General features: G+C 38.8%; 1 protein-coding gene across 3 annotated transcripts in view; it reads right to left on the minus strand.

Annotated features, from left to right (window-relative positions):
* Nucleotides 1-27,516, minus strand: part of TNFRSF19 (TNF receptor superfamily member 19) — a 56,865-nt gene that overhangs the window by 15,640 nt on the left and 13,709 nt on the right. For 2 of the 3 annotated variants that reach the window (XM_048933696.1, XM_048933697.1), the window contains exons 4-5: nt 18,493-18,671; nt 16,430-16,515 (exon numbers count right to left, since the gene is read on the minus strand). In XM_048933696.1, coding sequence (XP_048789653.1) covers nt 16,430-16,515; nt 18,493-18,671 — 265 coding nt within the window. Of the gene's footprint in view, nt 1-16,429; nt 16,516-18,492; nt 18,672-18,753; nt 18,960-27,516 lie in introns of those variants that run through there. The other variant, XM_048933698.1, reaches the window with a different exon arrangement.

Consider the following 27,516-nt stretch of genomic DNA (forward strand, 5'->3'; position numbering starts at 1 on the left):
GCAGCTATTGTCATAAAATGATTCCTGAAACAGGAGACAAAGACCACACGTTCTTTAGAATTTAATCATAGAATCATCTGAATTGGAAGGGAGTGTTACAGGTTGTCTAGTCTAACTCCCCTACAATAAGCAGGGACACCTACACCTAGATCAGGTTGCTCACAGCCCTGTCCAGCCTGACCTGGAATGTCTGCAGGGATGGGGCATCCACCATCTCTCTGGACAACATGTACCTCATCAACCTTATCATAAAAAAACTTCTTCCTTATGTCCAACAGAGATCTCCACTCATTTAGTTTCAACCACTTCCCCTTGCCCTATCACAACAGACCCTGTTGAAGAGTTTGTCCCCTTCATTCTTAAAGTCCCCTCTCAGATATTGAAACATTGCTCTCAGGTCTCTCTGGAGCCTCCGCTTCTCCAGGCTGAAGCACCCCAGCTCTCTCAATCTGTCCTCATAGGCACGTGTTCCACCCATTGGATCATATATTCACTAGTTAAATGACAATTGCATGCTTGTTTGTATGTAAAAATAATGAAGGTTGTGTCTTTAGCTAACAGAGATTAACTGGTTTGAATAATCAGAAGTGTAAAGGAACAATGTGAGTTCCTTATGAACAGTGAATCGCAGATTAGTCACAGAAGTTTTTGTTTCCCTCTGATCCAATCAGAAAAAAAATTGCTTTATTTGAAAATATTTGGTAAATATTGAAGATAATAAAAGCACTCAGCTTTCTGACTTCTGTCTGCTGACTGGATGCCTGTTGTGGCATTAGAATCACAGGGTATACTGTGACCATCTTCAGTCATAAGCAAATTATAGCTTTTGCCAATGCAACCTACCCATTCAAAAAACTGCCTAAATGATGTATAGCTGACCTGCTGTATTTGAATATCAAATTATTTTCAGGCTCATTTGCTCACTTGGACTAAAATTGAGGTTGCTGGATTGGCTGAATAATATTTAGTCCAGAAACCTCAGAGTTCTAGCAGCAATAAGAAAATTCATTAAAATTCTGGTTCCACCAAGGTTGGAAAAGACCTCCAAGATCATCTAGATCGACCATCCTTGTTCCATCAATATTTCCCCACTAAACCATGTCCCTCAGTGCAGCACCTAAATGTTCCTTGAAAACCTCCAGGGACGAAGACTCCACTGCTTCCCTGGGCAGCCTGTTCAGTGCCTGACCATTCTTTCAGGCCATACTTTCTCATCCTACCACTAGTTAAGCGGGAGGAGAGGTTGACCCTCACTTCACCACAACCTCCTTTCAGGTTGTTGTAGAGAATGACGTGGAGCCCCTGAGCCTCCTCTTCTACAGACTGAAAAATTCCACTTTGCTCAGTTAGTCCTCTTAAGAATTGTGCACCAGACCCCTCACCAGTTTTGTTGTTCTTCTGTGGGCATGCTCCAGGGCCTTGATGTCTTTCCTGTAGTGAGAGGTGCAAAACTGAACACAGTGGTCTGAGCTGAATAGAGTGGAACCATCACCTCCCTGCTCCTCCTGACAATACAATTTCTGATGTGATCCAGGATGCCATTGGCTTCCTTGGTCCCCAGGACATGGCTGGGTCACGTTCAGCCAAACCTTGACAAACAGCCCCAGGTCCGTTTCTCCCACACAGTCTTCCAGCCACACTGCCCTAAGCCTGTAGTGTTGCACGGGATTGTTGTGGCCAAAGTGCAGGACCTGCCATCTGGTCTTATTGAACTTCACCCCCTTGGTCTCAGCCCAGTGATCCAGCCTGTCCAGATCCCTCTGAAGGGCCTTCCTACCCCCAGGCAGATCCTCCCAGGTTGGCGTAATCTGCAAACGTACTGAGGGTGCACTCAGTCTCCTTGTCCAGGTCATCAATACAGATATGAAAAAGAACACACCCCAGTACTGAACTCTGGGGAACACCACTCACGACTGGCTGCTGGCTGGATTTAACTCCAGAGTGACCACCACTCTCTGGGCCCAGCCCTCCACCAGTTCTTTACCCAGCAAAGAGTGCACCTGTCCAAGCCACGGGCTGCCAGCTTCTCCAGGAAAATATTCTCTTAAAACTGCTGAAAATAAAGATCTGTGATCTTACTTTAAAATAAGAGGATGCGGGAAAAGTCACAGACGAGGCTTGTAACCTTTTTCAGATCAGTTTGTGGAAGAGGAAGTAGTGATGGGGTTTCTCCTTTCAAGTAAAAGCTGAAGAGCTCTTTTCCAAGATGCATGAGATTGAAGTTCAGCTCCATCCTCTGCAGCCTCCTCAGAGAGTATTTTAGAAACTAAGATATAAATTGTTGTGAGTAGAAGATTATTTCATCTCTCTAACTGAATTTGGCCAGTTGTAAAACTTCAGGAGAAGTAGTAAGCACCTTTCTTAGGGCAGCCAACAGCCACAAGAAATGTGTTTGTGAAATGTAAGAAAGTTAAGAAAACCATAATCAGGTTAGTGAACCAAAAGTTTTTCCTGTTTATAATTACATTAGAATATCACTAGTTTAGAAAAAGGGGTCAAGGCAAGGCAACTACATCTGATTTTTCATTTTTATTTTTAAAAAACATCATTACTAGCTATTTTCATGTATTGGTGGGGAAAACATGTTTTTACTGTGGAAAACTGAGCGTTTAAATAATTAAGACTGTTTCATAGCACTTGTACACAACTGGGATGAATTACCATTCTGAACTACAGTGGAAGTTAAGAGCTGCAGAACCAACACTACTGGTATTTTCTAACTTTTTTTTTGTTCAATTTTGCAATCTTCAGATTTAAAAAAAGTTAAATGCATGTGATCTGAAATACATGGCATTAAATACAATTTTTTCATAATTTTCTAACATAAACCCTAAACACCTCTAGAAGCTGGACATTTGTGACCATCTTCCTTTAATACTGCATATATCAAAGTAAATTTCATTGTTTACTGCAACGAAAGTTACCTATTGTGCAACATTATGCATGCACAAGAATACAGTGCAGATGAAAAAGATGTAGCTTTGAAGTCTGAAATAATAATGGCTTATATAAAGCAGTTTTAATTTACTACTTAAAGCTTTGAGGATATAGCAAAGCCATACAGAACAAAAGGCTGCTGAGTACAAGCTCCTAACTTTGCCATTTTACCTAATTTGACATATAACTTCTCCTTTCCTTAATAGAATTCAGAAGGAATTAGTCAAAGAATATAGAAGATACAGTGAGAGGCTATCTTCTTTGAAAGGTCAACCTCTATTGGATTCATCTGATCAAAGCAAACATCTATATCTCAGTGGGTCACCTGAGAGTTCTCTGCAGTTTGGTGATGATAGCTAAGTTTATTAAGAAGGAATGAAAAAAAGTTTTTAATCTAAAAAACTATTTTCCTCCTTAAAAAGGAAAAAGTAGAAGGGTAAGAGGAACATCAGGTATAAGGAAGCTGGACAATGTTTCTTTCATCTAATCTGACACTGGCAACTCATTGAAATAAACTCTAACTTGGAAAGTATAGAGACAAAGTCAAAGCTACTCACTTTAGTATCTTTTTACAAAACACAGCTAGAAAAAGAAATCTCCAGATAAGTGCTTATTTTTTTCTGAAACAACTTTGTGGGATCACAGGCTTGAAAGTCTACTTCACATTAGTTATAGAAGCTTAACTTATCCATCTTTCCTGAACTCTTGGGGTACTTAACTCTCCACTGATTATCAGTGGAAGATGGGGCTGACAACTTCAGTGTTAAGCATGAGCTTTTACATGCCCAATGGGGGTGCACAAATTCCATCCTAAATTTCCACAAACACATATGGTAAGTAAAAATATATGTACATTCAATAGCATGCACACATAATTTAAGTTCATATATGCATACTTACACACACACACACACACACACACACAAACTACTGGACTTGAATGGACCATCATTAAAACTGGTGGATGCAACCTTTTATTTAAAAAAAGAGATTATCTTTTCCAGAAATAGTCATGGTCTGTATCTCAGACAAAGACACAAGTCACTGCCCAAAATAACATGTAGGATTGCCTCTATGACCTTTGTAAAAGAGCTGGTTGGCAGGGTACTGCTTCTGCAGAAGTGAACCAGTAAGAGCGAGACTTGTGAAAGGCCTATCACTAGAAAAGCTAAAGGGAAGTAGAGAAATACTGGAATCATACCACTGATGAGTGGGAACACCAGGTCTTTCCAGCTCATAAGATGTTACTTCATAATGAATCATCATTGGTAAGGCCCTTAGTGCATCACTCTTATTCTAAGGCTACTGCATCCTACTCTATTTCCAGCACATTCTAGTCCTCCAAGCCTGTGATTTCTTCTAGATGCTTCAGTGCTGTTACATTTTTTGTTGATTTTCTTAATAGACAGTTGGCAAATATTGAAAGTTGCAGCCTACATGGATTCCCTGCTCTCTACTGGTTTTGTTCCTTTGTTTTTATTTTGTTTTACCTTCTTTTTACCTTCTACAGGAGGAACACAGCCCATATATTTTTGAGTCAAGCCACGTACCAGCACAAAGTAGGATAAGAATAAAAAAATCACAACACACTATCAAGCATTTCTTTAGGAGCATTTTATGTTCGTGTCAGTCACAGTTTCAAGGCTGTGCAGCCAAAAGGCACAGCAATCAGCATGTATTTATATGGAAGGTAAAAAAACTCAGTGCTGTTGGGTTGATCTTATTGCAAGCATTTCCAGAATTAGCTGGGTTTGTTATATGAGAGAAAATGAAGGTAATATTTTCAGTTTGAATATAGCTTAGAAGCATAATAGTAAATAAATATATTTAAAGTAATCTTATAGTTCTGTAATTAGAACATGACAAAAAACCCAAGAGAAAGTTACTGGAAAGGTGTAACTGTATTTTCAAACTATTCTCAAACACAAAACAAGCAAAAGTTAACTGAAAAAAATATTTTTCACTTTTTCCACAATGCATGCAATAATGCAAAAAAAATTTGATCAACAAAAATGGCCAAGTTGAATCAGAACTTTGCAAATTCACTCTATGCAATGAGCAGACAATTACTTTTAGCTATTGCGAGACTGGACTAAAAGACTAGCCACATTGTACACACATTTAAAAAAAAAGAGAAATAGTACTTATTCAGTGCAGGTCAACGATTAGCCTCTTCTCTGTAACTCAGGAATTTCAAGTTCACTTTAATCTAGTATAATTGAGCTAACCAGCTCTTACATTAAAAAGTAATGATTAAGTTAAATTTCTTGCAGACATTCTGCACCTAAAACAAACATTCAGTATGCCTCTGGCAAAGAAGGATACTAATTATAGGATTGACTCATAAGATGAAAGGTTGCACAAGTTACTACTAGAAACAAAAGTATGGTAAACTGGTTTGAAAAAACATATTGAAATTCTCATACTCTGCAGTTAAGATGAGAATTTTGTTTTGTAACTGTACTTAACATTGTCAAGGAACAAAACTAAATATAATTACAAGCTGCTTTATTTATTTTATTTGAACAAACTAGAAGCAAATACTACAACTACAAAGCTCTTCATCCTATACACTAAATAGTTTTCTTAACCTAATGAAATGAGATCTCTGCAACAAATTTTTACTGTCCAGAAATATGCAGAACTAAGTATTTGGTCACTCTTGATTTTCTTGTTATTATGCTCTGAAGATGCATATTTTAAGGATTCACTGCATTACCAGGCAATGAATCTCTAACTTCACTGTTCACCAGCAGTGCTTCAGTCCCTGATTTAAAAAGAATCATGAAAGAAACACATCAAGGCTCCAGACATCTGTGGGGAGGGACACACAAGTTCAAAAGAAGTTTTGTATTTCAAAATGAAACTTCCATTGGGATTAACAGATAGAGTTACCATCTGTGAGTTAGAACAAAGATAGGAAAACCTCAGATTCTGCTCTATATGTCAACATATATTGATTCAATATAAATATAATGCCAGATGAGCACCACATATGTAAGCTTTTGTTAACATTTACATGAGCTTGTGGTGTGAATTAACAAAGTAATAGAATGTAATTGTTTTAAAAATGTCCACTTCTGATTTTAACCTCAAGTTATATATTTTTCACCAAATAGTAAGAAATGAGGTGTGTATTCTCAAAAAGAACACATTGAAACTTTCTTAAGTACATTAATATATGCTGTAGTAGATAAAATTGGATTACAGATGATTAGTGAAATTCCTACACTGTAACTAGAAGGGCAGTGTGTTTCAGTGCAATCCGGCTTGGTCTAATACCACTTAACTTGACACAATCCACTTAAAACATTATTGAATTATGATCATATTTTATAAGTTGTATTTTCAGAGATTATGAATCAACAGTGCAGCAAAACAACATTCCACTCCTAATTTATTCTATGATTTCCATTTGTATAATGAAAGCCATTCACATCACATCCATTCATTCTGGAAATCATTTAATAACTATGTTGCTAACAGCTTCCTAAGTAGGTACTGCTAATATAACCTATAAGAGATCGTATATAGACTTTTTCTTTCTTATTTAAGATTTCAAACTTTGTCGTCCACATGTTCTCATTTCCTTCCACAACCATAACAAACAGGTATTTTTCAAGATGCTTGGAAATTATTATTTTTAAAAACTTTACTTTCCTCTCAATAGATTTTCTGCTGATAAAGAATATGGCAGAAGCTTATGTTACAGCCTTCTCAGTGAGGGCAATAACACAGCTCCCTCTTCACTATTAGATCATCCACTGGAATAAAAACAGAAAATTACTCCTCTGAGGCCTCTGTTGCCCTATCAGGGTGGACAGATATTGGCCGTTGGGGTCAAGAGTTTTTAAAAGGTATAATAAATGATGCTACTGTGTATGTTGTGCTCAATTCACAGAATCACAGAATCACATAATTGTAGGGGTTGGAAGGGACCTCCAGAGATCATCGAGTCCAACCCCCCTGCCAAAGCAGGTTCCCCACACCAGGTCGCACAGGTAGGCATCCAGGCAGGTCTTGAACGTCTCCAGAGAAGGAGACTCCACCACCTCCCTGGGCAGCCTGTTCCAGTGCTCCGTCACCTCACTGTAAAGAAGTTCTTGCGCATGTTTGTGCGGAACTTCCTATGCTGCAGTTTCCAGCCATTTCCCCTTGTCCTGTCTCCACTCACTGCTGAAAAGAGTCCGGCCTCGCCATTCTGCCCCCCACACCTTAGATATTTATAGACCTGGATCAGGTCCCCTCTCAGTCTTCTTTTCTCAAGGCTGAACAGACCCAGTTCACTCAGCCTTTCTTCATAGGAGAGATGCTCTGGGCCCTTCACCATCTTCGTGGCCCTCCGCTGGACTCTTTCCAAGAGATCCCTGTCTTTTTTGTACTGGGGAGCCCAGAACTGGACGCAGTACTCCAGATGAGGCCTCACCAGGGCAGAGTAGAGGGGGAGGATCACCTCCCTCGACCTGCTGGCCACGCTCCTTTTAATGCACCCCAGTAAGCCATTGGCCTTTTTGGCCACAAGAGCACACTGCTGGCTCATGGCCAACCTGTCGTCCACCAGGACACCCAGGTCCCTCTGTGCAGAGCTCCCCTCCAGCAGGTCATCCCCCAACCTGTACTGGTGCATGCAATTATTCCTCCCCAGATGCAAGACTCTACACTTGCTTTTGTTAAACCTCATCCAGTTTTTTTCTGCCCAGCTCTCCAGCCTGTCCAGGTCTCGCTGAATGGCAGCACACTCCCAACTTCATATCATCAGCAAACTTGCTGAGGGTGGCCATTATCCCCTCATCAAGGTCATTGATGAAGATGTTGAACAAGACCGGACCCAGCACAGACCCCTGAGGAACACCGCTGGTTACAGGCCTCCAACCGGACTCTGCACCACCACCAACGACCCTCTGTGCTCTGCCAGTCAGCCAGTTCTCAACCCACCTCACTGTCCACTCATCTATCCCACACTTCCTCAGCTTTGTTATAAGGATGTCGTGGGGGACAGTATCAAATGCCTTGCTGAAATCAAGGTAGACTACATCCACTGCTCTCCCCCTATCCACTCAGCCAGAGACAACATCATAGAAGGCTACCAGGTTGGTCAAGCACGACCAGAACGACATTAGAACAACAGACTGAAGAAGATAATTCTAACATTATGTTTCTTGAGAAATGGTATCTCTAAAATATGATGTGTGTGATAATACTTGACTCTATAAATCTGAAATTATATTTTAAGCAGCCAGGCAAGAAAAACAACAGTTGTCACTCCTATAGACCACTGGCAACACTATCAGTACGTTTCAGTATGCTCCAAATAGTTAACTATTAGAAGTAATTAAAGAAATTTTCTGTTCTCAGGAACATGACCTTAAGTGCACAGTGGGCACCCCTGTATCCAGTGCTTGCAGGAAGTGTTCAGGATCATCCATGTTATGATTATGAATTGTATTTCTTTAATTGGGATAAAGAATTGAATTCAGTTAAAAATATACATTTGGCATGAAGATAAATGGTGGGCAGAAATGAGGGAAACTTCTATTTCTGCCCAGATATCTACTATCTGTAATACCTATTTAATGATAAACAGCTACATAACAGAATGCTTCTATAGACACAGGCACAAAAAATAAAGTTGTAAATAATATGAGTTAAAAAAACAGGTTAGGATTGTATACACCAAAAAAAAAAAAAAAAAAAGGAAGGGAAGGGAAGGGAACAGGGACAAAAAAAAAACATTACCTGATCCAGGCAAGGGGAGTTTGGGAAAGTAATAAAGCTGTGCAATGAATCTGCATTTTCCTCTCTGTTGAGTAATGTTTCAGAATTATTATAACTGATTTTAGCAGTAATGCCTCTTTTACTAGAGAAAGGAAGAATCTGCCTCCTCTTTGTTTGCAACTTTTTGTTTCAGGAGGAAAACCCAGGAGGCAAACTGACTTCAAAATAGGAAAAAGAGCTGTTTGGCTAAGATGTGTGTGAATCTTTCCCCAGTGGGTCAGAACCTCTGCAATTATCAATGCCAAGAAGATGGAAGTATTTAGGCATTCTAGGTCAACTCGTTTTGATTGATGATGAGTGAAAGAAACATTGTGATAAAATTTTACAGGACATGAATAGCAATTCTCATCTTTCTGAAACACCTAGTAAAATTTCTTTCAGACTTGCTAAAGATAAGTTGCTCTGCCATCAGGTCACATATGGAAAATATCAGAAAGACTTATTACTTTTTTTCTTTTTAAGTGTACAATTGAATTATAAGATAATGGAAAGCTAATGGCTTTGTAATAAAACAGTACTGATGTTTATAAGCTAGTGATGCTATTACCTTTACTTAAATTAGCTGTCAGTTCTTTTGTAAAAGGTTTATGCAGTGTTCCAGCTGCTTTCTATCACAGTGTCCAACACGGATGAAAAGATTATGAGATGCTATGGTGTAATACCAAATAAGAAAAATACTGAAATAAGATGGACACACATGTAGTAAAAGAATTAATACACATAGATAGCCAGCAAACTTCTAGCCACCTCTATTACTTTTTATCAAGTATTCTATCACCATCCTGAAGACTGTAATTTCTAACTTTTCATTTTCTGTCATAAGCTACTCTGCACTGAAGTACAGTCCTTGTACATCCCAAATGCATATTACATTCATAGAATCATAGAATCATAGAATTATAGAATCATAGAATCATAGAATCATAGAATGGCCTGGGTTGAAAAGGACCACAATAATCATCTGGTTTCAACCCCCTCTGACTTGGGCATGGTCACCAACCACCAGACCAGGCTGCCCAGAGCCACATCCAGCCTGGCCTTGAATGCCTCCAGTGATGAGGCATCCACAGCCTCCTTGGGCAACCAGCTCCAGTGCCTCACCACACTCTATGAGAAAAACTTCCTCCTGGTATCTAACCTGAACCTCCCCTGTCTCAGTTTAAAACCATTCCCCCTTGTCCTGTCAATACCCATTCTCATAAGCAGCTGCTCCCTCTCCTGTTTATAAGCTCCCTTCAAGTACTGGAAGGCCACAAAAATGAGGTCTCCCCAGAGCCTTCTCTTCTCCAAGCTAAACAAGCCCAGTTCCCTCAACCTTTCCTCACAGGAGGGGTGCTCCAGCCCTCTCATCATCTCAGTGCCCTCCTCTGGACCCACTCAAATTGCTCCACATCCTTCCTGCACTGGGGGACCCAGGCCTGGATGCAGCACTGCAGATGGGGCCTCATAAGAGCTGAGTAGAGGGGGACAATCACCTCCCTCTCCTGCTGGCCACTCTTTTTTAGGGCAGCCCAAAACACAGTTGGCCTTCTGGGCTGCAAGCGCACACTGCTGGCTCACATCCAGCTTCTTCTGCACCAGGATCCCCCACTCCTTCTCTGCAGGGCTGCACTCAAGGAGTTCTTCCCCCAGTTTGTACAAATATCTGGGATTGCCCCAGCCCAAGTGCAACCCTTTGTACTTGGCCTTGTTAAACCTCATTAGGTTCACATGAGCCCACTTCTCCAGCCTGTCCAGATCCCTCTGAATGGCTTCCCTTCCTTCCAATGTATCGACTGCACTGCTCAGCTTGGTGGCATCCACAAACTTGCTGAGGGTGCACTTGATGCCATTGTCTGTGTCCTTGATGAAGATGTTGAAGAGCACCGGTCCCAAGACTGACCCCTGAGGGATGCTGCTTGTGATCAGCCTCCACTCTGACACAGAACCATTAATTCATATGGAAGTTTACAAATCCAAATTAGTAGATTATAGCAAATCTTACTTTTCCTGTATCAGCTGCATTTACCACCAGGAAGAAGGAAATACTATCAGATTTTAGCCCTTAAACAGCACGTTTCATTATGATGCTTTCATTATAATCTGTTACGTGCATTTTGTCTCAACAAGCCATGATCTTTACTTTTATTCCTTATCTAAGTAAAAATTGGTTGTTTTCAAGTGTAGAATTTTGGGAAGATGTGGAAGAGATCTGGAGCACAGGTAGTAACCCATCTGGAGACTGAGAACTAGGCAGGAGGAGGAGAATTGATCAACTGAGTGAATGGTTGTGTGGATGCTGTCATGCTCAGTGTTTTGGATATTATGCTCTCAGATGTACCTTTGAGAGACCAGATATGCTGACATCAGATCAACTGACCATGAGGGGCAGGAATGTTCTGGGCAGCAAGCTGGATGGGCTTATCACCAGAGCTTTAAACAAGGTTTGATGAGGGAATGGGATGTATTTCTGAGTGACTGAGAAGAGCCAGCAAACACTGTCACTTTAGGAAACATCAGGGGAAAACCTCAGATTTGTCCCAGAGAAATTTGGGAAGACTCCTTAAGGAAGACAACATGGCCAATAGCCCAGCTGAGGTGCATGCAGCATGAAAAATAAGCAGGAGATGGAAACTGTGGTGCTATTAGAAAACAGTGACCTAATTGTTATCAGAGAAACAAGGTGGGATGAGCCATACAACTGGAATACAACAATCAAGGTCTAGAAGCTTTTTAAAAGAGATAAGGCAGGGCAAGAGGGGCTGGGAAGTTGCCCTCTATATGATGAAGTAGATAGATTGCAAAGGGCTGCCTCTGAGAAACAGCCTCAGGTTGAGACCTTGTGGATTAAAATCAGGCACCAGATCAATAAAGCACATCTAGTAGTTGGGGTCTATTACAGCCACCTGATCAATGGGAACCTCTTAACAAAATCTTCTTGCTTCAGCTACAAGAGGTCACACTCACAGGCTCTTATCTATCTCTTATCCCCTGATAGGAGATTTCAACCATCCAGACAGGGATCATTAAAGAAACCATCACAGGGAGATCGTTAAAGAAGACTGGAGGCAGTCTGGGCTGTAATGACTATGGCCTGGTTAAGAACACAACCTTGAGGAACGTATGCCTGGCAGCAGAAGAGTAAGGACCCTGAACTTCAGGACAGTGAACTTCTGGCTATTTAAGGAATTATTGGATGAGCACCCCTGAGAAACTGTCCATAGGGACACAGGAATGGAAAAGAGCTGGCAGCAATTTAAGGATGCCTTTCTGATAGAACAAGGGCTCTCCATTCCCTAGCATAAGAAAAGAGAGGAGGCAGAAAAGAAAAGCAGAGGAGGCAGAAAACCAGTATGACTGAACAAGGACCTTCTGGTCAAACTGAACGATAAGAAGGAAAATACAGGCAGTGGAAACAGGGATGAGTGGCCTGGGAAAAGAGACGGCCAAAAGAGTGTATCCCCTCTGAAATAAGAAGGGAGAACTGGCTTCAACAGACGTGTTGATTACCTCAGCCTTCCCCATGTTCTTTGCCTCAGTGAAGGGGGTGTGGGAGGTGACTGTCCCCTTCTGCTCCATCTTTGCAAGGCTTCATCTGCATCCAGGTCTGAGGCCTCCAGCACAAGAAAGATGCAGATCTGTTGGAGTGGGTCAAGAAGAGAGCCACAAACACAGAGTGCTGGAGCATTTCTCATAAAAAAAGAGGAGACTTTATTGAAGCCTGAAGTACTTGAGGAGAGCCTATAAGTAGGAGGGAGACTGACTTTTTACATGGGTTAGATAGTGATAGGACAAGGAGGTACGGCTTTAAACTAAAAGAGGAGAAATTTAGATGAGATGTTAGGAAGAAATCCTTACCCAGAGACACCTCATCCCTGGAGGCACTCAAGGCCAGGTTGGATGGGGCTCTGGGCAGCTTGATATTGTGGTTGTAAACCTGCCCACAGAAGGAGAATTGTAGCTGTGTAAACTGCTACGAGGCAACTATTTATTTTCATGGAAACTACAACAGATACAAATAGCAAAATAACACTATTTGACAGAGCAAATTCTGAGCCACAAAACACTTTTTTCAACAGGGTCACCACCATTAGCTATGCATTTTTGCCAGCAACGAAGATGAGCCTGCATGCCTTGCTCATAAAAATCTGCCTGGCCCTATGGAAAGTGGCTTTCACATCGCTGTCACTACAGCTGAAAAGCACCACCCACCACCTCACTGTGCTCACATTCACTGCTTGATCTCCATAAATACTCTGCAAGCATCAATGAATGTCCATGGGTGCAATTTATTCCACGTGGAGGAATTAAATTCCACACCTTTGCTTCATACGCACTTCCATATCAGACACCATCCTGTCAGACTGCCCCTTCTGCTGCCATCTGTCACACAGCAGCAACACGTAAAGAAATACTGGTGGGAAGGTTCTGCCTCTACTGCCATACCACCAACATCCGCCTCTGAAATTAGTGAGCAGAAGGGGACAGTACTTTTGGAGCTGTGCTTACAGATGACCTTTAAGATGCCTTCCAACATAAGCCATTATACAATACTATGAAATCGCTGTTATACTTAAATAAGCTGTCATTGAAATGAACATAAAATGTAGCTCATGATATAAACACATTTACATCTGTTTGTCGGGTTGTTTCAAATGCACATGATGTTACCATCAAACTGTAGATATTTCCCTGCTGTGATTTATTCAACAAAACATTACTGCCTCATTGATGCAAATGATGCATTTACTTCCTGTAATACGTAGAGACTAGTTTCCCAAGCTACATGGAATAGTATCCCTGCTCTCTAATCTTCCCAATGCTGCTTGTTTTATGCCATGAAGAAGAAAGCAGACAAAATCATGACATAAATCTGACTTGGGTAGAACATACTATGCTTTGTTGTTGTTGTTTTAACATTAGAGTATAAGGGGTGCTAATGTGATGCTGGCTCTGCTATAAATCACTCTTAGTGTCTGAATTTTAACTTCATCTTGTGAGTTATTCCAGTTTGTTTGTACAACCAAAATCTATAATGTATTTGCACAGAGTAGGAGTACAATCACTGATTGTAGATTGGTCCAGAAAGGAACAGTAGCATGAAAGCAGTAGGAACCAGATTTTGCAAACAGTTTAAAAAATGTTTACAGGTTCTTCTACTCAGTAGAAGCCTTATTCAGAGGCTAGAGAAGTCAGGTGATATTCAGATGCAGTTCTGTATTTTGAATTGAATGATACACTTGTAGGAATAGCTGACAGAGCCAAGCTGATCAAAACTGAAGCAATACAATTATTTTATCTGCCACCATCATGTGGCCAAAAGACAACAGAGTATGGTTTGTTACATTTTTTGCTTATTTGCTAATACAGCCTAGCATAAAACACAGTACTTGCTCAAAGAAAGCAGTGAGATCTTTGAGAAATCTTCTGCTTCTTACCCCAGCCTTTTGAACATTTTTCCTTCAGTTGTGCCAGCACAAATGCTTTGGTATTAACAAACTCATCAGATTAAAAAATAACCTTAATTAAGTAGTTGTTTCTAACACCATGGAGGGATCCACAATCCAGCTAACTGAATAGTTTCATGAACAGTTTCAGAGTAGTCAGTGATGTAGCACAACACCAGTCTAGACAGTCAGAAGGGAGAATTCTACAAGCCTGAATTGTTGCTGAGAAAAAAAATAATCCATCATCAAACCTGGGCATCACTCTTTGCTGAGCAGTCCAGTTTGGGACAAGCTATGCTATCTTACATTTCAGAAATTATACCTGTGATTGACTGGGATTGCCTAGTTCCTAGTTCATATTATTTCTTATCTGTCATTCAGTGGAAAATTAGTATCTACAGCTGAAAGCGACAACTTCAGTTTAGAAAGTGAACATAAGCAGTCATTTAAAAAACATGCTTTCATTTCTAATGTTTAAATGCTTTCCCTATACATAGTACTGGTATTTTCAGTTTATTTACCTGAACTAAGCAGAATATAACTACATAATGGTGCATTTAAATTTCTGGCATCCTAAGACACACAAGTTATTGTCTCCCCTTTTAAGTTTAAACAAAGGTGATAGCAGTTCTCCTGGCCTCTAATACTCTCTTTACTTGTTCATTATAGAATCCTTTCAACATCACCTTTAGCAATTCACAAACTCATTTTTTCCTGAGTAAATATTTAAACCAGATCTGTTTAAAAATGTCTACAGAAAGAAAGAAGATAAAAGCAAGCATTTAGATTTATAGCTAACTGGGTAATAATCAACAGCCAGTAGTGCTGAAAGGACTTCATCCATGTCTCAGCTTAAACAGGAACCTTTAGTCCAGGCAGGGGGCTGTGAGCCTTTGTGTCCTTTTGGTAACATTCTTAAGCAAATAAAAAATTCACCACACACCTCAGTGGACAATTAATTCATTGAAACAAGACATTTAAACTTTTCCTTTTCATCTGCAATATAAGAGTTTGCTGCACTAATATTTGTCTTTCTGTTTCATAGTGGAAAGAAAAGATAAGAAAAGTAGAGAATTAGAACTTAGCCTGCTGTAATTGAGCACCTGCCCCATACACCTCATCGTTTGTCTCCATTTAACTTCAATTAATGCAAACTTAAATTTTAAGCTATCAAAATGTATTAATGAGTGAAATAAACTGCAAGCATTTTCAGCATTAGGTTTCAAAAACTGACTTTCACACACTGTTATTTATACTTTCTTGTAGAAACACACTTTCTATTTAGGCTTAAAACAGATATTTCCCCCCTGTGATGTTCAGTAAAATTCTCATAAATAGGTTTAAATTCATTCTGACCACTTTAGACATAACTTCATAGGCTGCTTTGAGGACAGAAGATACACTTCCTTAAACTGAAATATCTTATTTCAGAGACCTGAGTTAAAGTCTCTGAGAACCACAGTGAAATACTGTAATTTCACTTCCTGGTAGGATTTCAGTTTATTAAGATTGTAGTAGTTGTTTTGTATTTAAACATGTACAACATGGTGCATTTCAGAAACTTGACAACTCATGCTTTCTATAAAGAATTGCTTCTGTTTGGAAAAGGGGAAAGCTCCCAAAACATAACATTTACAGAAAGTGACACAAGTAAACCCAACGTTTTCCACAACATTTTGCTGAAGTAGTTTTATTTCTCATATTATAAAGTATACAATAATAAATGCTATGAGAAAAATCCACTCCTTTTATTGAATTAAGAGCTCAATGGGATATAGACTATCAATTATCTTAGAAAAAAGTGTTAAAAAGCTGCTGTTACAAAATGAGGTGACTCTCTCATTTCAAAAAGATTCATATCCTCTCACTGGCCAAAAATGAAGAGAGAAACTGCGTACCTGTTTCCTTCTTAATGCATATAACACTACTAATTTATGTATACCATTCTCCCTTGCTATAACCTTAGAACTTATTTTAAAGATATCATCAAATAACCCTTTCTGCATATCACAAACTTTTATTCACTAATTAGAACTGGAATCAATCATGTAGTAGGACAGAGGATTGTTTATCCTCCAGTGTTTGGTCATATAGCTTTGTAATAACAGTGCTGGGCCTGTCCAAAAGTATTCACAAAACAATTTACTAACAAAAAAAAGAAAAATAAGTATAAGAATAATCATGCAAAGAATTCTTCGCTACATCATCAACATTTTTTTGCCAGACTTTCAGCTTAAACATTCTAAAACAAAAAGTTAATTTTACCCCAACAGGAGGGGAGGAACACTTACAGTGGGGCTCATAGGGAGGAGGAGGATCACCACAGGGAACACACTCCATGTCTTGAAAGCCTCCAAGCTTGGTCTTCCTATAAAAACTAGAAAATAGAAGAATAATTCATAGTGACAAAATCTTTCTCAGACATTTGAATGATGTCATGCTCTCGTACAAAGGACTTATCTAAAATACCTTCCTAATCAAGTAGTTCTGGCTTTTTTTCAACCATAGTATTAACCTAGCAAAATGTTTTCTGTTGAGGCACATTAAGAAAAAAGTACTAACTTTACTTTTGTTTAACTACTAACATAAATATTCCTTTAAAATATGAAAACTATATCAGCTAAAACAAACAGCTTTCCAATTGCTCAAGAACTTTCACACTAACAACATGAATAGAAACAGATTTATAGGCTCCAGGACTGGAGGTACCAATTCATTCACTCGGAATGAAATCTGTTAACATCTGTTTGTAGCTGACACAGCTACTGAATCATTTTGAAGCTGAAAAATAGAAAATGATGCTTTGGAAACCAGTGCAAAACAGATACCATCATATTTTATGAGAGATAATAGCTAAACCTTTAGTTTGACCAGCTGTAGATTATATGTACATCCATTTTCTTAGGCCACATCTAAGTGATGGGTAGGGTATATAAGTGGTGTCACGTTCTATAGCTCTACTCCTCACACGGTCCAGACTAGAAACTCAGTGATTCCTCTACTCATGTTTCCAACCTTACTGTCAGCAAAAGCACATTGTGTTAACAGCTGCCATCTCAACATGTACCCAAACACATGGATCTAGAGCAGAATACTTACAAGCAAGCTCAAGTAAGGTTCACTCCTAAATCATGTTTTACTCAGGCTTCTTTTTTCCTTCCTTTTCCATCTTACAAAAATACAGCTTATATTATTTACACAAGAAAATTGTCTACTGTTTCACAGCAAAATAAGTCCTACAGTACATATGTAATAACATGCAATAAGAATGTAACCAGTCATTTGGCTTTAGGACTTTTCAGATGCCATTGTCAGTAATATTTAATCTAGAACTGTGACTTAAACTAATACTAGTTACCAAAGCTTTATTAATTGCTTTTTAAATGAAAAGGCCTCACTTCTGTCTTGAGAGGAATAATACAAGGAGCTTCAACAGCATTCAGGTAATTGTTAGCTGCTTTGAAAATAAGTAAATATAAAAATTAAATTGCAACGCGTATCTACATCTATATATCTGAAATACATATCCTGAAATTATAAAACCTGCTACAATTACAAATCAGTTCTCATAACCTACACCTACCAGTTAAACTACCAACTGATAGTTCAAAAAGGCATGAAATATCTTTTAACAAATTCACAGAAAATATTGATAATAGTGGAACTTGGCCACAAAGAAAAGAAAAATCTTTTAGAGACCTTGCAACTAAGTTCTATAAAAGGAGAAGATTAGCAACAAAGATCAAACAAACAAAGCACAGCTCCTGACTTATACCATAGCTATTTGATTAAGTCTCCACACTTACAATTTGCCCCAGAATATTTCCCTTAGATACACTTGTGATTTTTCAGACAGGACCATACTCTATGAATTTACCAAAAAAGTAAGAGAAATTCAGGAGCGTGAACCAAAATCACTACTCTAGTCCTGAAAACATACATGTATGAGAACTTTTACACATTGACCCAAGGAAAGGAGAAAAAAGCCAAAAATAATGTGTTCAGTCCTTCAAGAAGGTAAATATCAATGTTATAACAAAGTAAGTATTCTGAAACAATGAAGGAACTCGCAAGTAACAACATTTGGATTTCACTCAGGCATCGCACAGGCAGTTCTCTAATAAATCAAGTAGGTGTTTGTCAGACTATTTTGACAGTTGAAAATTAAGACAGAAATTCTGAAATTAGTTGCTTGGATGATATAAAAAGTTATTGGCAAAGCCAAGATTAGAACACGTCCTTCATAGTTATGTAAAGGATCTACCCAATCATTCATCTGGAAAATATCATCAATCAATGTTAATGCAAATAAGCTTTGAATTTGTTCAAGTCTCATCTTCAGAAATGGCCTTACCCTGGTAAACAGTCTCCACATAGTGCATTGCTGGTGGCAGAACAGTTGGCCTTCTGAAAACGGTTAACTAGTGCACAATCCAGACAAGGCTTGCACTTCTGAAAGCCCCAGTCTTCCTTGAATCTGTTTGGCCTGCAAGTCATGCACTGTGCATCCTCCCCATATCCAAAGCCGCATTCCTGTAGGGATTAACAAGCAACAGTAAGCTATTCAGTCACTGAAAGCATGAACAAGAAGAGAATGCTGGGATAAAATGAAGACCTGGTATAATTATTACTGAGAGTAGTCTTTCCAGAGACAAAAGGAATCCATTCAGCAAGTTCAAATGTGTCTTCCACTGCTAATAATCTCCCTTACTTCTATAAGTAATACTTAGTCAACCACTTTATTCCAGAAACCACTGTGTATTTAAATGATAAAGGGCTTCAAGGACTCCCACAGTTTCATTATTACTAGCTTATGGTAGAATTATTGAGCTGTCTGTTTTTTAATTAGGTCAGTCATGTGAAAGTGCAGGAACTGGGACAAGTGAAGTATAAAGGCACTTACTCAGTTACAAATGCAGCAGAGAAGCACTTTGATATTAAGGTTCACAGTTAAGGTGAACAAAGTTAATTGCTGAATAGAGTGTACTGATCTTCAAAGGCTTAGAAATTCTGTTACCAAATAAAACAGAGCTGGTTAATGACCACTGGCTACACACAAAACGTTGCTTAGCCATTAAGAATTTCAGAAACTCAACCCACTCCAGTTCTAACAGTACTTAGCCCGTCAGATAAAATTAATAGCTCTGGGAATCAGAGGGATGCATAATATTTGACTATACAGGGAATACTGTTATGGCTGGTGATTCACCCATTTCAAGAGATTCTCTCCATTCATTTGGAAAAAGACACATAATACAACTGATTGGCAGCAAAGAGAAACAATTTACCAAACTATCCATAATACTTTGGGGATTGAGTTCTACAAACTAATTATATAGAACTATCAATCTATTTCATTTTTCTGTCTTTTTTTTTTTTTTTTTTTTTTTTATAAGAGCTATATCAAGTCACTAGGAGTTGTTGCTTTAATTACTATTAATTGGTGCAGTAACTTGACTAAATGCATTAGTGGCACAACACTAAAGCAAAAAGGATGCAACAAATTGTTGGAAAGGACTTATGGGGACAGAAATAGATGGGAAAGACAGCATGAGGATCTCTTTCTCCAGTGTGCAGTCTTAATGGAAGTATAGAGCAAATTCCCAACAGGAAAACTTCAAGAGTTCTTCAACTGGAGCAACTTCAGGTAAAGTTTCCACCACTTTCCTCCACAAAGCTCTGTGTTCCATGCATGCAAATCACTTTTCCCAGACAGTCATCTAAGCAAGCCTGCTGCTGTAAATGGCTTTGAGCCTCACAAATGCACACAGGATTCTCCATGGCTTTATTTTGAGAACATTCATGAAACTTGATCTGTGATGGACTTAGCTAATATATGCTTTTAGTGCCTTAGATTTGTGATGATATGGTAAAGTATCAGAAAGAAATAACCTCTAAGGATGCATTTTACTGGACGCTCTAAGAATTTTCTAATTTTCTTTATATTAAAAATACTGCCATCTGGAGAATAAGCAGTCAAGTACACACAAAATGAACACTTCTAAGAAAGTAACTACAAATGGATATGAAATATCTTTCCTCCATCTCTAGATCCAAGAACAAAAGAGTACACAGAGGGGATAACTTAGAAATAAGTTTTAACTTTTTCTTCTTTTTTTTGCAGAAATGCAATTATTTGCTATTATTTTTCATATTAAGGAACAATCAGTGAATACCAAAGAAAACATATTAGTTTCATATAACGTACAGCATGCTCCTCCTCCAACATATTGCCCATAATAATGGTAGTATGCAAATGCAGATACAAATACTTCTCTTTTGTTTTTTAACTGATTTCAGCCACAGAATGTTTTTCTACCACTTAATTCTTGGTCTATTGGCTTCTGCTAGGAATCAATGTCAAAACAAAACAGAACTGCTATAATCATCAGTATGTTGTCTAAAAACGTCTCAGTGTATTCAATTTCATTTACGCAATTGCAAGATTTCATACAAAGGCACAATTACCACAGAGGACCAGAACCAGACTAACTTCTGTTACAACATTTTGCTTTTCCTAACTCCAAATAAACGTTTTCTTTACCACATTCCTTCTACTCTATATTCTTTCTGTTTAGAACACCCAAATAGCAGTGTTACCTAATATACAATATAGCTCAGACAAACTTTATACGTTTGGATCCTTTGATAAATCACTTCAAAACAGTCCCTCCCAAGTCCTAAAAATTTTCAAATATAAAACCTAAATTAGCTTGATTGTAAGTTTTCCTTTCCAGACTACCTTTGAAGTTTCCAGTTAAAAACAAGCAAACACCAGGAAATGAAGTTAAATACTTTTAACTCATTAACCCAAAGTATTCAGGTTTTGGTAAGATGTTTCTAGATCTTACAGATCTGCTTTGCTGTAGTTAGATATATGGACAAATCCTAGTGATCTTTTTTAACCTGGAGTGGTTTACTATTAAGCAGTAAAAATAGCAGATGCAATATAAAGAAATCTTCTGCCCAAGGGATTTTAGCATCTCCAGTCTTTTCAAAGATGACTTCTAAGTCTTTGCCAGGAATTCTGCAGATGTGATCCATAACAACTACAAGTTTATGTATGTGCTTTTTATGTTCGCATAATATTTGAGGTAGTTAACTGCCTGGCAGGTGCAAATAAATATTTAAGCTTGTAATCCAGGCAGAACTTCAAAGAAATCTGTACTCATAATTAATTGCATTCCTTAAACTGAAGGATATCATTTAGGTGATGGATTCAAACCTTTTGAATATTTGGATTTTATGATTTATCAGCCCCACAAAGAGACAAACAACTGACTTTTCATCTTCTATCGGTACACGTGCAAAACTGAGGTGCATCAGTTTTCTTAGTGCTGTATTTACAAAGCTGGCAAGTCGTACGGCTGATGAGAACTCAGCCATATAGTCCTCAGCTCCCCTCATCCCTTCTACTCTCCCACCCATGCTCAGAAATAAGTGCTCATTTCCTGTGGTAGTTCACCTCAGGACTGTAGGAAAGAGGAAAAGCTTATAACATCCATTAGTTGGATTTCAAACTATTATTTCTGTTTTCATATCAGAAAAAAAAAAAAAAGCAGGTAAACACACACTGTATTTGTCTCTCGTTTTGCAAAGCAGGCTGTGAAGAACAGTTTGCCCATTTTTTTCTTTTCGTTTCCCCTTACAGCATTGCCATCAATGGTAATAGTTATCAGGAATGAAAAATTTATCTTAAATAATACACAGTACAAGCTAAGAAAAGAGAAATATTAATTTAGAAAACTGTATTAAAATTCATTGAAAATATCCTCAGAATTCAAATACACTTCCGTTTTATGGATAATTACAAAACCTTCACTGTCACAGTACTTGGCATCTCATCATCTTGAATACATTGATCCCCAGAAAAACTTTGTCCAGATGCCACCAAAGCATCTGTAGCAAGACAGGACAATAAATCCATAACTTAGTTTGAAGCCAAAACATATTAAATACATACAAAACAGGCACTTAAAAATATTGTATTAGCAGTTTTAAACCTTTTCTTTCAGTATATACTACCTATATACTGACTCAGACAGAAAAGCCAAAATTGCAGCAGACTATGAAGGGTAATGGAATTAAGTAGTGTGGTTCTTCCCTAGAAGTTGAGTGCATCACAGCAAGTAAATGAACAGTGAAGTAGAGTCTTTCAACTAAAATAACTTCAAATTCCATTTAAAAATTCTTTCAGGCATCATGAAAATCATAATCTGACAGTACTTTTTACAGTTTTTTCCTTTAGTTCTGTTGATTATCCTCAACCTAAATAAGTCCTTATATTGTACAACACTAAGAAGATCCACTTGGTCCATCATGACTAATGGAACACTTGGATATTCTCAAAAAAAAAAAAAAAAAAAAAGCCTCAGACATAAAAAAATCAGGTCACATAACAGGTTGCAGCATTACATCACGGCTGGGATCTGCCTCATCTACAGTTGAGTAATCAGATGCCAACTAGAAGTCATGAAGCAGGACAGGATGCAACAGTGCACTGCAAATGTGAGATTCAGCTCCTGTGGCAAAGTTAGTGTCAGAAAAGTTTCACGTTTGGTGAGTAAGATTTTACATGCCTAAATGCATCTGCTCCAGCGTCCAAGAGACTGACCTGGAACACGTTAGCCTCTACTGCACTGAAGTATGGCAGTCTTCTTCAGAAGCAGCCCTCTAGCTTTAAAAAGTTATGCTGTCACAGCTGAGCACAGCAACAGTTGCCCTCAGTAACTTCACCAGGATAACATCAGATGCAACACCACCTCATTTTCTTTGTAAGGACAAATTCACAAGCAGATGTAAACAGCACCTTTCTGATTAATTCATAATTCCTGTTCTGAGCTATGATGCAAGCCCCTCTTTCCTTCATCAAATACCTAGCACAAGGAGGTAACCTATGATGCAAAGAATAGCCCTATATCAGCAGCACTCAAGGTGCCTCTGCCCGCAAAGTCAACAGTCTGCTAGCGATGGCATTTATCATCATGTATTTGGTGACATAAATGGCTTAAAGCATTCTCTCCCTTTCATCTGTGCTTTTTCTTCCTTGTAGTACGCTGCCCTTAACCACTGATACAATGGAGCATGAGGTTAAACTGTAGATCTGATCATGAGATAGACTGTGATCAGTTCAGCAATCTGTTTACCAGTACATCCTAAAGATTTACTGTCCTGGCACAACTGTACGCTCGGGCAGTGCACTATAAGAACAAAACACTATTGTCAGCTCAATGTTTCTGAACTACAACCTCAGGTGTGATCTGTTGAAAAAATCATTGAATCATAGAATGACCTGAGTTGAAAAGGATCACAATAATCATCCAGTTTCACACCCCCTGCTATATGCAAGGTCACCAACTACCAGACCAGGCTGCCCAGAGCCACATCCAGCCTGGCCTTGAATGCCTCCAGGGATGGGGCATCCACAACCTCCTTGGGCAACCAGTTCCAGTGCCTCACCACACTCTGTGTGAAAAGCTTCCTCCTGGTATCTAACCTAAACCTCCCCTGTCTCAGTTTAAAACCATTCCCCCTTATCCTATCAATACCCATTCTCATAAACAGCTCTCCCTCTCCTGTTTGTATGCTCCCTTCAAATACTGGAAGGCCACAATGAGGTCTCCCCAGAGCCTTCTCTTCTCCAAGCTAAACAAGCCCAGTTCCCTCAGCCTTTCCTCACAGGAGAGGTGCTCCAGCCCTCTCATCATCTCAGTGCCCTCCTCTGGACCCCCTCAAAGAGCTCCATGTCCTTCCTGCACTGGGGGCCCCAGGCCTGGATGCAGCACTGCAGATGGGGCCTCACAAGAGCTGAGTAGAGGGGGACAATCACCTCCCTCTCCTGCTGGCCACTCTTTTTTAGGGCAGCTCAAAACACAGTTGGCCTTCCAGGCTGCAAGCACACACTGCTGGCTCACATCCAGCTTCTTCTCCAGCAGGGTCCCCCAAGTCCTTCTCCATAGGGCTGCTCCCAAGGGGCTCTTCACCCAGTCTTTATTGATACCTGGGATTGCCCCAGCCCAAGTGCAACCCTTTGCACTTGGCCTTATTGAACCTCATTAGGTTCACATGAGCCCACTTCTCCAGCCTGTCCAGGTCCCTCTGGATGGCTTCTAGATTCACAGTTAAAATTCTGAATTGTGAAACAAGCTTTACAGAGCTGAGATATGGATTACTTTTCACGTAGAGGTAAAAAAAGAAAGTAAATGCATTGGAGCTACAGAGAGTTGTGGGAAATGTGTAAACAAATTATGGTGTGAAGACTGGAAAGAATTAAGCTTCTCACTTCTGAATGGGCACATTTTCAAGAAATGGTTGTGTCTCAGTGTAAACCAAACTATCTCCATTTATTTTTCCTATGCTAAATGAGATTTACTTGAATTTGAGTTGTGTGTAAGGTTTGATCTATACTGGTATGATAGGATAAAAAAAGGCTATGTCAATTTGAGTTCACTTAAAGAATGAAAGATACTAAACTAGTTGCTTAACTTGATGATGCTTTATTTTTCACGATACAAATGAGAACTGAAGTAGTGTAGGAAGCAAACAGTTCCTTTTCTGAATCAAGATAATTTTTGTCTCCCTCCCCAGAAGAAAGCAGTCTTGAAAAGGCACTCAGAAATAACATCAAAGACGTTTCAGTAGTTCTAAGCCTTCACAAAATTTTGTCCCTAGAGGTAATTATTAAAGTGAAGAACACAGGTTTGTTTTTTTTTTTTTTTAAATGGGCAAATGCTAGTAAACAAAGAGAAGGAAAATAAGAGCTGATGATTTCATTCCTTTCCATGTTAGCCTGAAATAATTGGTAGAAAAACAATTGTGGCTTACTTATTACTGTAACATGTTATAAGTGCTCTATAAAAATACAGTGAACAAAAGTGAACAATGGATTCCAGTTGTAAGATAATCACAGCACTATAGAATAATTTTGGGCTGGAAAGGAACTTCCAGCCCACCCCGTTTCAAACTCCCCCACCATGGGTAGGGTTACCTCCCACTACATCAGGTTGCTCAGGGCCCTATCCAACCTGGCCTTGAACACCTCCAGGGATGGGGGAATCCACAGCTTTTCTGGGCATCCTGTGCCAATGAAGCATTCAAAGAGCTGCTGTTACAGCAGTTCTAATGGTTAGTAGGGAGCAAGAAAAAAAAAAAAATCTTGAAGGGTACTATTTTTTTTATTTTATTTTAAAGAAATAATTACTTTAACAAACATTTCTGAAAAAGAGAGTCTCATTAAAACAAAATAATAAAAGCAGAAAAGAATAGCTGCAGCATGACTCAGAATCATAGAACACCCTGGGTTGGAAGGGACCCACAAGAATCTCTGGGTTCAGCTCAGTTGGGTGATCCAACATTTGAATCCTGTGTCTGAGAGTGTTGTCCAAATGCTTCTTGAGCTCCATTCAGCTCAAGCTTATTTCAGTACCCAGTCATTCTCTGATGAAAAACCTTTTCCTAAGCCCCAGCCAGATCTTCCGCTCATGCAGCTCCATGTCATTTAAAAGTTCAGATCCAGCCAATATTGGAAAGGAGAATAGCAAACATTTCTGATAATTACCTAGAAACTTATTAAAGTACAGCATAATTACTAAATAAGTAAACACTGCCTCTGTCATGTGCTGCAAATTACTTCAAGTATATCATTAAATCCAGTTTCCCATTGTATTCTGACCTTTGACTTCAAATACTTAGTTCATTCAACTTGTAGTTCAGTAAGGCTACTTTTCAACTACATTTCAGTAACAATCATAGCATTCCATCCTCCACTAAGATTCACAGGAAGTTGTACATCTGTTTCTAAGGGAAGTTATGTTTTCACTCACATTCAGGTTTGAGCAAAACCTACTCAGTGATTTCAGTTCTGATGCGCTGGGATCTAAAACGGTATGTGGGAGCCTATTAATGTCTGGGGAAAGTAATTGCCTGAACACTGAAATCCAATTAAGCATTCATATTTTTAGAGAAATTAGTATTAAGAATGAGAACTGTCAGACTGAAGAAAAAGTTAAAGATGTAACACAAATAGCACATACTACTGCAAACTGTAACCTACCTATTTTAGTTTACTTTCAATTTAATAAATAAATGCTAAAGCATAAGTAATTAGTGAAGGTATGAGTTTCTACAGCCATTTTTAACTTGACATGGTAAGCATGACACAGCAATGTATGCTAGAACTACAACATCTGCTTCACTTGGACTGCTGTTACAGTGTCATAATCATGAATGCATCTCTATATTACACCCCTTCTTCCCCATTCTTTCATACCTCAAGCTTAAGTCCAGTCAAATAAATAAATAATCTAGCAAACATCCCCAAAAAATCACATTTATACTATTAATCACCTTCAATTAAATAATACTGTTCATGTACTAATAAGACAAACTCTAGCTAACTGGAACAGGTTGCCCAAGGAGGTTGTGGATGCCCCATCCCTGCAGGCATTCAATGCCAGGCTGGATGTGGCTCTGGGCAGCCTGGTCTGGTGGTTGGTGACCCTGCACATAGCAGGGGGTTGGAACTTAATGATCATTGTGGTCCTTTTCAACCCAGGCCATTCTGTGATTCTGTGTTGCTATGATTCTAACACTGGGTAACATAGAAAGCAATCCTTACTGAAGTACTAAAGTAAATACTTCATTGAATGCTAGCAACAAGATGCGGAGGGATGGTGAGGACATTTCAGTGCTTTGTAAGGCAATCACCTTTTGCTGATTGATAAGCATTAGAATTTCTTCAAGTAAATCTCTTCACCCTTGAACTGCAAAATGTTACTTGTGAATGCTTTCAGAGTTGAACATTGGAAGAAACATAAAGAAAACAAGCTGAACGCTTTTTTTTTTTCTGTTGTTTAAAGATAGATTTAGTAAAGTTTCAAGTTAAAAAACCTTCACATCTACATAACGTAGTTGCTTACAAAAGTTACTCTGAGAATTAAATTTCACAGCTCTTAAATAACACCCTAAATTCTACTTTTATCATCCTTTTTACACTCACAGTTTCACACTAACTGGCAAGATAGTTACTGGACACTGGTGCAAGTGTCACACATAAGGCTGAGAAGTCTGCTTATACTTCACAGTATAAGTTCAAATCCCTCCAAGACTCATGATTAGCTTGGTTCTGATCTCTCCCATTTCTTGTTTCAACTGCATTATCATTAGCTATCCTTACTCATTCACAACATGTCCTTTCTCTGCACTGAAAACAATTAAAATCCCCCTTATCACTCGCATTAATACTTAAATATTAGCTTGGAAAAAACTTGAGCAAAATCCATAGATGCATTGAATCCCAGTCTGTAAACTACATCATCATTCATTTCCATTGATCCACTTCTGAACTCCTAAAAAAATGCCAACTTCAAAACTTCCACAT

Source organism: Lagopus muta, chromosome 1 (genome assembly GCF_023343835.1).
Source record: "Lagopus muta isolate bLagMut1 chromosome 1, bLagMut1 primary, whole genome shotgun sequence".
Classification (NCBI taxonomy): Eukaryota; Metazoa; Chordata; class Aves; order Galliformes; family Phasianidae; genus Lagopus; species Lagopus muta.